The sequence below is a fragment of the Spodoptera frugiperda genome, chromosome 25 (genome assembly GCF_023101765.2).
Source record: "Spodoptera frugiperda isolate SF20-4 chromosome 25, AGI-APGP_CSIRO_Sfru_2.0, whole genome shotgun sequence".
Classification (NCBI taxonomy): Eukaryota; Metazoa; Arthropoda; class Insecta; order Lepidoptera; family Noctuidae; genus Spodoptera; species Spodoptera frugiperda.
Genome location: NC_064236.1, coordinates 7,637,709 through 7,648,151, shown reverse-complemented (window position 1 = coordinate 7,648,151; position 10,443 = coordinate 7,637,709). Strand labels below are relative to the sequence as shown.

At 34.3% G+C, this 10,443-nt stretch overlaps 1 protein-coding gene across 1 annotated transcript; it reads left to right on the top strand.

Annotated features, from left to right (window-relative positions):
* Nucleotides 1–6,640: 6,640 nt before the first annotated feature.
* On the top strand, nt 6,641–10,443 carry LOC118266025 (kunitz-type serine protease inhibitor A-like). The gene is made up of 5 exons (XM_035579367.2): nt 6,641–6,849; nt 6,988–7,075; nt 7,471–7,580; nt 10,010–10,103; nt 10,275–10,443. Exons 1-5 carry the CDS (start codon nt 6,708–6,710, stop codon nt 10,414–10,416), a joined length of 576 nt encoding a protein of 191 aa, XP_035435260.2. The 5' UTR covers nt 6,641–6,707; the 3' UTR covers nt 10,417–10,443.

Genomic DNA, 10,443 nt, shown 5'->3' with positions numbered 1-10,443 from the left:
AGATAATTGCTAGACAGTATATATAATAACAAGATTTATTACTTTGGCTGTAACATAAACATATAAAACAAACCTTAGGGAGGAACGTCAGCTACCTTTGTTTTGTTGGGGGACTAAGATGTTGATTCCAGTCTTTATCATAGTTAGCTGAATGCCAATATTACAGCGACTTCAGCATCCCCTTCAAAACAATGTCGCAGATACGAGCCACAGTCCGACAGGACTTAAGTCTCAGGTCTTAAGTCTGTTTCGACTATTTTAGACATTTCTAAGACTAACGGGAGCTTTGCGCAACGTCAAACTACAGAGGAGTCTCAAAATGTTGAGGGTGATTTTGTATCCCGACCTCAACAAACAGAGCTCAATCTCAGAGCGAATAGCTTAACCACCGGCTCGTCTCACATTCCCACCTATCCGAGATAGATATTTCCGCACCTTTTCAACATATTTCGCCCTCATACCCTCTTCAAACTCCGATATTTTTGGTTATAAATATCTGACGGTAATGATTATTATGTGCATATTTCAACTAAAATGTTTCTTTAGAAATGAATATTTCAATCACTCTCAGAATTGTGAAAAGAATATAGGCGAAATTTTTACAATTTTCATGTACTTTTAAATCATAAAAGGGCTTTGTTTTATAACCTTAGTTGATTAATTAAAAGTTATGTAGGTCAAGTGAAGGCCACAGACGTTTTTTTTTTTCGCTTTTCAGTTACAGATTCGTTTTTATTTTTCATTGTTACGCGACACTGTTTAATGTTTATGATATTTCTAGAATGTTGAATATTAGTAAGTTTATTTCCCATAACTTAGGGCCTATCGTATAACTGGTAAACATAATATTACGGTTGCACCTTTTATCTAGTAGTAAATAATATAACAGTATGTAAACAAACACCACGTAGGGTACTAACTAAATATGAAGTACACATTCAACTAAATAATTTCATTGATAATAATAATCAGTGGATATTCGGGTTCCGTTAAAGGTAATAAATAAAATATACAACAAATGTGACCGGGTTGGTCATAATATATGAATTACAATTATTGTCAATGCCTTACTACTACGTACGAAGATACTGTATTGGTAATGGTCATAATCTCGTTTGTGACTTTAGTTTCTACGAACTCTAGAGGCCTTTTCTTATTTAGATTCTGGGACATATTTTATCCGGGTTTAGTTGAATGTTCGTTGTTTACTTTGTCGTGTCGTGGTAGCCCGGAGGTTTAAGATGCTCGCTTCTCATGCATTAGGGTGCTTTTCCAGTAGAGATGTGTTATGCTGCTATGCGTGATATAGAAAGAAGTGTGCTATGGATCTGTGCTGTGGATGCGTGCTATGGATGATAAATGTAGGTATTTATCATCACCGTGACTTTTTTGAGTTGTATGTACTTTCTAAGATTATTTAGCTATCAGTGAGTTGCGGTAAAGTAAAGCATCGTTTAATGAAAACATAGTCTTGAACAAGAGAGGTAACTAATGCCCAAACCTTCTCCGAGTGAGAAGAAACCTTTGCTCTACAGGGGGCACTTATATGGTTGATGATGATGATGACTGCAATCGATTATATTCAAGAGTGACTCTTCATTCTTGATTAGTCTAACTAAGTACTTATTAAAGACTAACTCTTGTACATTTGAACTCACAGAAAAGTCCACTAAGGTATGTTCTAAAACTATGACATTGTATAAGAATATTTTGGCATTCCCAATAAAAACATTGCCCGAAATCCATTTTATAAAGCAAAAGTTGATGTAAGAATGCATATTTTTTTAAAAACCTTACCGTATTAGGTACATCGATTAAAAAGTTTTAATGAAGATCGATTGAGTCAGAAACAACATGTCTCCCGAGCTCACATTTCCCAAGTTGTTCAACTTTGAAGTAATCCTTGAATGTTTGTAGACAACACAAGCGTTTAGCCAGCGACTCTGTTCTCGCTAATCCCTGTAACTTGATACAGAGTCTCTTATAACCAAAGGGGTAGACAGTGGTCTACCACTACCTCATCAAATGCTGTTTTGTAAATACAATAGATCAATTTGATTGAATGAAAATTTGCTTTTAACGTAAAACTATATTTTGCACAATACGGTACGGTACCTTGGTAAATGCAGTACACCGATTTTTTTTTGTTTTTTATTATATGATAATAATTATGATAAACCGGATTAGTAAACAAGCAGACAGATCACCTGATGGAAATCAATCGGCGCCACCAATTGATACCCGAAACACCAGAGGCGTTACAAGTGCGTTACCACTACCAGCCTTTGACGATTGTTGGGGATTTGATGGAGATTTGGAATGGGGGAAGGGTAATTGGGCCTCCGATAATCTTACTTTCAACACAACGTCGGTTTCCTGTGAAACCGTGCTATCACTCTTCGTTCTTGTTGTAGAGTGATAGTGAAGCATAACTCTCCCACACTTAAAATTATTATATCTACAGATATTTATTTTTTACACATAGATTCTATGTAAGAACATTACTTTTTGCGAAGTAAGAGAGAATAAAACTCTACGTACAAAACATTTTGATACAAAATAACAAAATCCGCTTAGCAGTACTACGTATGCAATAAACAACATTTTTCAATCGAAAATGTTATTTCCAAGCAATTTCCCTTTTACTAAAACCTTCATATTCCAAGTAATATATAGGACGGAAACAACCTGTGTCGTGAAAAGCAGTCGACTGCATAGGATGCAACAGACACGAACATACTTTCTTGAACTAACTTTTTAAATGAGAGATTCAATCAAACCTTTCAGTAAGACTTTACACGGCAAATTTCGCAAAAATCAAAGTTTTTTTTTTAATTTCTTAGGAACCATGATTTTGATAGTTCGTTTAAGATTTTGAAGTCATTATATTATGTGCCTACTCTAATTGAACACGTTAAGTGCGGAACAGTCTATGTCGCGCTTGTAGTGCGGCGAGGAAAAACAGTGTCGCGCGGAACGTATTAAGAGAGAATATAAATGTCATCAGAGGCTTTAACATATCTGACAGGCAAATGGTGATTTTCTGTGAATTTCATATAGTGTATCGAACTAAAATCTAAAATCTATAGTGGAACACTAAACTACAATGCTATTTAATCCTCCAGAGTTGTGTTCTATTAGGCATTTATCTGTCACTGAAATAAAGGCTAAATCAAAACTAAAATAAATATTCAAATTGAACTAAATTCTGGTCCAGACCCTGACCCAAAAGTCTAGATTAAAATTCTAGCTCAAGGTACACTTATCATAGACGACTCACCAAACTTTTGGCTCTCTAGTAAGCAAAGTACATTCTCAAGTCTTAAAATAATACGAACTTGTTGAAGCATAACCGTAGCTCAAGGACAAACTTGGAAAATACTTCAGAAAATTATGATTATGTGAACTTCATAAGTATCGAGACTGTTTTCTCTTATTGGTCGTAAATTCTTTGCTTGTAGTTTCGTAAATCGGTTTCAAAAAGATTGATCTGTCAACAAAGAATATTGTTTAAATTAAAAATAGAAAAGATATATGAATATTTAAACAGTATTCGAATACTTTGCAGTCTGCATTTGACATGCCGTGTAGTAAATTGATAGTACAATCAAAGTTTTATAAATATTTATTTATTTTGATAATTACTTAGACAAACTAACCTTTAAACTAATTTGATATACAACCATACTTGTTAACTGCATATATCAGGTAGAACCCGTAGAACTAACAACACCAGTACCTGTAGTTATAACTTCTTTGGCTTTGGTGTAAGATCAACATTATTATGAAGTTATTAGATAGTTCTCCACTGAATTGCATTCTCTTCACTGTATTAATTAGCATTTAGCTGAGCACTGACTTTAGTTTTGTGGCAATTGAAACTCTATTCTAACTAGACAAGGCTGTCGAATCGCATAAAATTACTATAAACTTCATTGTACATGAGGATTGTGGTCATCTACAGATTCTGAATGGGAAGCTTGTTTTAAACCATGTCAAACATAAAACCATTGGAATACCTATCTGAATGGTATGTACCAATGCCAATTGATGTATCTTGGTTAACGAGTTTTTATAACGTACTAAAACATTTCTATAACTAGGTATTAGGTATTAAATACATGTTGGTCGTACAAAATGGATGCCATAGTTCTATGATCACCAAAAAGATTTTATACCTAGTAATATTTTTTTTGACATTAGCATTATCATAAAAAGAGTTATATTAGTGATATTTTTTTCAATATAAGTACATATTTATTACCTGCTCAGCTTTCAATAAGATTTAATTCATTTTCAACTGTTTCTGAGAAGTACAAATCAATTAGAGCTCATAAAATATTAAAAGCTGTAAGGGCAAAGTGAATAGCGTGCAGGATTCGAGCCAGCCTTTCAGAGGTTTATTAGCATATAAATGAGTGGTGCAGCTTGCCTGCCCTCACCGACTACTTTAATTTTCAACAAACCATGGAAATAGCGTCTGGCTAATTGCATAGAATTCAAGACAACGGCAACGTTAGGAAGTACTTTGCAAAGATTAGAATGGAAATAAAATACTTTAAAGCGTTTGAAATATTTAAAGGTGGACAAGTTATAACAGCAAACTCTCCAGTTACTTTTCTTCTGAATCAATCATGCAACATGTGGGTTAGATGTAACATACGATTCCTTATTTTCTCAGACAGTTAGAAAAGTGAATCTACTTTTGCCCTACAAAATTATAATGACATTAACAACTTCTTAAGACTAATCTTTATGTACTATGTCCTTTCCTTTTTGTCATCTTACTATAAAATACAGTGAAACTTGGTTAAGTGGGACCTGGATAAGTGAGAAACCTCCACAAATGGAACTCATACTGAGGTCCCTACCCTTTGGCACTGAATTACCTCTATTAGTGGGACAAACGACCCTCTATATCTGGAATTCGTTCTTTCGATTTATCATCTTAGTTACCTCTATAACTGAGACAGAAAGTGAATTTTAATGTATAAACCTCAGTAACTGAGACAACATCGTTTTGTTTGTTGATTTACTTATTCTTATTCATTTATAATGTGCACATAACACATTATATTATTTAAGAATCACACCTCTTTATCTGAAATAACCCGTATGTTCACCTCTATTAATGGAACCCCTCTGTAAATGAGACAAATGTTTATTTATACCTGGTTATCTGAGACACTGGGTTAGTGGAATACCTCTATAAGTGATACCAATTTGAAGGTCCCTTGATGTCTCACTTAACGAGGTTTCACTGTACTAATGTATCTTTAATTTCACTACCTGCGGGTCTGAAAAACCGGTAGAAAATATTACCTATGCTGGAATATTTCAATTATTCGACGACCGTGTGCAGGTTTAGAATTAATCCCAGTTCAACGAAGGATCATGCCGTATATTTGATCAACGTTGATTTTAGATCTGCAAACTTGAACCAGCCAACAAATACGGCGTAGCTCGACTGAAGTTATGCATGTACAAAATATAAACAGGTGGTAGATTGGATTTAGGAATAGCGTAACAGTTTCCTTCTTCATTAATACCACCTCTCCAATATCTTTGCAGAACAATGATTTTAAGAAATTATAAACAACTTACTCATAAACTATCGTCTTGCCTTTTATCCCAGAAGGGGTAGGCAGAGGTACGCATTACGGCACGTAATGTCGCTGTACTTTTCACCATTTACGTTATAAGTCCCATGTATTAGGAGGGAGCCTATTGCCCAATGCCTGGGTACAATTCCAGATTCCGTGCTACTACTGAAAATTTTTCGAAAAATCGAAAAGAACCCAGCAACACTTTGCCCGACCCGGGAATCGCACTAAGCACCTCTTGCCCAGCAATCGCACTTGATCACTCGACCAAAAAGGCAAAACAACTTACTGTTTATCATATATTTAAGACTAAAATCGTAAACACACAATTGGCAATTCAATTGTTTGGATAAAGATTTACCTACACCAAGACGTGTAATTTGCACTGATGTGAATGTAATTCAAATTCAGGATGATTTGGGAAAACCATGCAGCTGTCAGAGTAGTGCCGGGGGCGTCTGGCTTCCATAGAACCATTTCCGAAACGCTCCTCTGTACTGCACACACATGAAGCACATCACATTTACGAGTAGCACATGCCTCGGGCCGGGTGGTCCACTTGGAAATGCACACAGACAGACAACTTGACGCATGGATCGGTTTATGTGCTCGGTTCGTTTAAATGTCGAAGAGGTTCTAGTAAATTGGTTGAGAGGGAACTATGTACTTAATTTAGATTTTGAACATATGTAGTTACTTATTAAGTACATAATGTAGGAGAATGAGGGCTATGCGCGAGTCTTTGTAATGTTTTCTTTTTGTATATGTATTGAAAATTTTGTAATAAAATTGTGAATAATTGTGTTCCTTCCTCCACCAAAAAAATGTAGATTTTATCTACACATTTTATTTATCGATATCTTTTTTTTTTTTTTTTTTTTTTTTTTTTTTTTTTTTTTTTTTTGGAACTTTGACCTCCACCGAAAAAATATAGATTTTATCTACATAATATTTTATTTATCGATATCTACAAGTACTTTCAAAGTATGTAGTTTTGAATTTTATGTGGCTTATCTAAGTAAGTACCTTTTTTATTTGTAATAAAACAAATGGAAACCAAATATACCTAAGTATTTTACATTTATTTGATTTTTTACCATCGCTATGAATAGTGAATATTTACAAAGTTATATCTACGTGTTTTTCCCATCATTTTTATGGATTCTAATGCATATTTCACTAAGTTCAAGTCAAATTATTTCAAGTAACACAAAAAATAATGAAAATTCGGATTCAAAAGAAATAGGTACATAAATTATATACCTTTCATTGCCCGAAAATGAAACCCGAGATTCCTTACCGGATAGTCTTACTGCTACTCGTATTTAATTTAATTTAAAATGGTTTTACATGAAAAACTTCAGTTACTTACATATTTTTGTAGGTGATATTACTCAGCTACCTAAAAGTATGTACTGCAGGATTCAACCTAATCGTAACCAGTGTGGACGACATTCTCGGACCTCTTTAAGGTAATTTCTATACCTTTTTATTCTTATATACTTAGCAAAAAAAAAACGTAACATATGCCCTTTAAATATATCAAAGTTGTATATACCGAGCCGAATTCTGGACTCCAAAAAAATCTTTACAAATAATTTAAAAGTCAATGACAAAATTATTTATTTCAAATAGACCGGGAACGCACTTTTGGACGTCAAAGCAAATATTACAATATAAAGAAAACAAAATGTCTGTCTGTCGGTCAACCCTCTAGTGAAGCTATTTGCTCGTTCCTAAGTGTAGATTCCTATGAAGAAGAACGAGCAAGAAACTCCATAGGTCACTCTTAATTTCTGTATGTAATCTAGTTATTACTTTCATACACTTATTTTCTCTGGTCTTAAGTAGCGGTTCTATTTTTCAGATATTATTGGGATGTTCACGGCAAGTCATGTCAACGATTCGACTATGGAAACTGCGACAATAGTTACAATATGTTTAGTTCCATACCGAGCTGCAAGGATGAATGTGAAGGTTTTTACATTTCTTCTTTTTGAATATGAAAAAGTCTCTTAAAAAGTGCCAGTTACAGTTGGCAGGTCTTCACTCAGCTGAAGGTTATTAGGCCAGTAGACGACTGCTCCAGTGGAGCCCTAGGGAACACGTAGCGTGTGCAGTAGGATGGTGTGAAACATACCAAAAAAAAAATTTTTTCTCTTTTCTTTTGTCCTGTATTATTAATTGGTGACCATATGTAAAAGCTTTGTTTATGAAAAAATCAAAGCTCTACGACATTATCTTCAGGTGGCGCATCGAGGAAATAGTTTCTAAAAAAATCATATTTTTACTTATAAGACCACCCACAAAAAAGAGTTGTGCTTATATGCTATGCTTACAAATTTACTGTTTTTAACTTCAACTAAGTGTTATCTCGTATGCAAATACAGTATTATCTTATAAAACTTTAATATATAGTTGTAAAATAGTGCCAAAGTTAAGTAAATTTTATTAAAAAATGCCTAAAACGGTTAAATACTTCCAATGTCCTTTACTTGGCGATCCAATCAAATTAAATGATAATTTATGTTACCTACATATAGTGACGTGATAAAACACTACTTATAGATAAAAAACAATATGTTAGAGTTGAATGATGAAAAGGATCCTTAGAAGAAATATGTGAAATTATTGCTTTTAACCAAGTATTGTATTGAGAACCTGATTGAAAAAGACCTATGGAGTTTCTTGCTCGTTCTTCTTCATACGAATCTACACTTCGGAACGACCAAATAGAGCAACTAGAGGACTGACCGACAGACAGACATTTTGTTTTCTTTAGATTGTAATATTTGCTATGGCGTTCAAAAGTGGCTTCCCGGTCTATTTGTAATAAATAATTTTGACTTTGACTTTCGATAGTAAAGCGATATAGAATAAGGCATCTATCTCTACAATTATCCATCAACAAGTCGTGTCTAGGTTGTCTATTTTGTACTTTCAAAAGTACAAATATGTGAAATGTTACGCAATGACGCCAAAAAGCAGATATTCTACAAATATTTTTTTATATCGCACCACGTAAATATTTATCCCGAGAAGTATGCAAATGTGTGACTAAAGCACCTGCTGCTGAGGAAAACTTCTTAAAAGGTCAACGAAATGAGCGCAAAATGTACATTGGTTCTGTAGATAAGATGACAACTCAATCTATGCGATGTCATGAAATTAAGAAGCGATAATATGATGAGTTTGCTGCAAAATATATCGGGTCCACAAACAGATGCCGAAGCCTCTGCTATACGTTTGACACACCTTTCTACTGCTTGAGTGTGGCAAGGATACTTCTCAATTTCAAACAATTTACCTCCAGGTGCAATCATTGTAGTGATTTCCGAGTCGCTGTATTTCATTGTTACAGGAGGTTCTGTTATCTTTTTTTCGCCAATTCTATCAAATCATAATAATTAGTCAAGTCTACTCAAGCAGTAGAAAGGTGTGTCAAACGTATAGCAGAGGCTTCGGCATCTGTTTGTGGACCCGATGATAGAAATGGTTTCATCCGTACTAAAATAAAATCCAGGCAAGAAATACCTATGTTTGACACTAAATCTCAGTATTTTTGCCAAAATGATGAAACTGGAACCTCTGATACTGGACATCAAAATTTAATTTTTATGATAATTTCATATAGTATTTTATTATTCTAGTGGTTTAAAGTTTAAATTCATTTTTTTTACTCTACTTTTGTAATTGTTTTCAAATTTCATACCTAATGCGCCACCTCAAGATATTGAGTTAGAAAGCTGTAATTTTGCATGAACATTTCTATTACTATGGGTCAATGTTTGAAAACACAGGAAACTTCAAATTAAGAAAAAGATTTTTTCGCTCCACCCTAGTGTGCAGGCCTCCCAGTAAGTCGACACCGGTGACATCGGAGTATCAGAGTTGCAGGGACTCATTAGATACAACTATACTAATGTTGTGGCATACTTAGGAAGAGCTCTTTATTCAGCAGTTGACATTAAACATCTTCCACCTGATTGTAAGTGAGAGTGATGATTAGTGATAATTAATGAAAACGCAAAAACTAACGCCAGATATTTGTTTGTCCCATGAAGCAAATACAAAGAGGAGATGTCACAATTGGATTTCGTTTTAACATAATGTGTGACACTTTACGGGGAGTGCGTGATGTTAATAACAACGAGCCTCTCTATTTTCTATCTAGCGCTAGCCACTTTCTGAGCTCTGATAAACCTTTTTAATTATGGGCAAGCTGGTTTTTCCTTTTGTCACAGTGCACAACCAAAATATGGCATATCCTCTATGTACTTGCTTCATGGATTGCTCAGTGGTGATCATGTAATCGATTACACTCCATGCCACAGGTAACCGAACTTGCGACCAATGAAACCAAGGAAATATAATTATTATATATTCACACGTTATGATGTTTTCAGAGGACTCGCACATCCTTACATTCACAAATGTCACAGCAAATGTATTTTGTTTTTTCCAACCTGAGTTTGGTAATTGTAATTCGTATCATCCCAGGCAAGTTCCACATAATTTTATTTGCTTCTAAATAAGTACTGTACATATTCTCTAAATACTCAGACGCATTTCTTCTCCATTGTTCTTTCTATTTCTCTCTCTCTCTCTCTCCCTTTCTCTCTCTCTTTCTAGCTTTCCAGAACTCAAATTAATATAGAATTATTTTTCCAGGTGGTATTTTGACATAAATGAAATGAAATGCAAGGGTTTCTCATTCAGCGGTTGTGGAGGTAACCATAACAGATTTGATACGGCCAATCATTGCATGCATACATGTAGCGAGTTTATCCACCATCTCAATGGCGACCGATAGTCTAATTATATTTAATTTTAATATTAA

What these genes read in the sequence shown, in the direction of transcription:
- LOC118266025 (XM_035579367.2), top strand. Translation starts at nt 6,708, where the DNA reads ATGAATAGTGAATATTTACAAAGTTATATCTACGTGTTTTTCCCATCA. An exon ending in TTCGGATTCAAAAGAAATAG is followed by an intron (nt 6,850 to 6,987) that starts GTACATAAATTA and finishes ATATTTTTGTAG; the next exon opens with GTGATATTACTCAGCTACCT. An exon ending in CTGCAAGGATGAATGTGAAG is followed by an intron (nt 7,581 to 10,009) that starts GTTTTTACATTT and finishes TGATGTTTTCAG; the next exon opens with AGGACTCGCACATCCTTACA.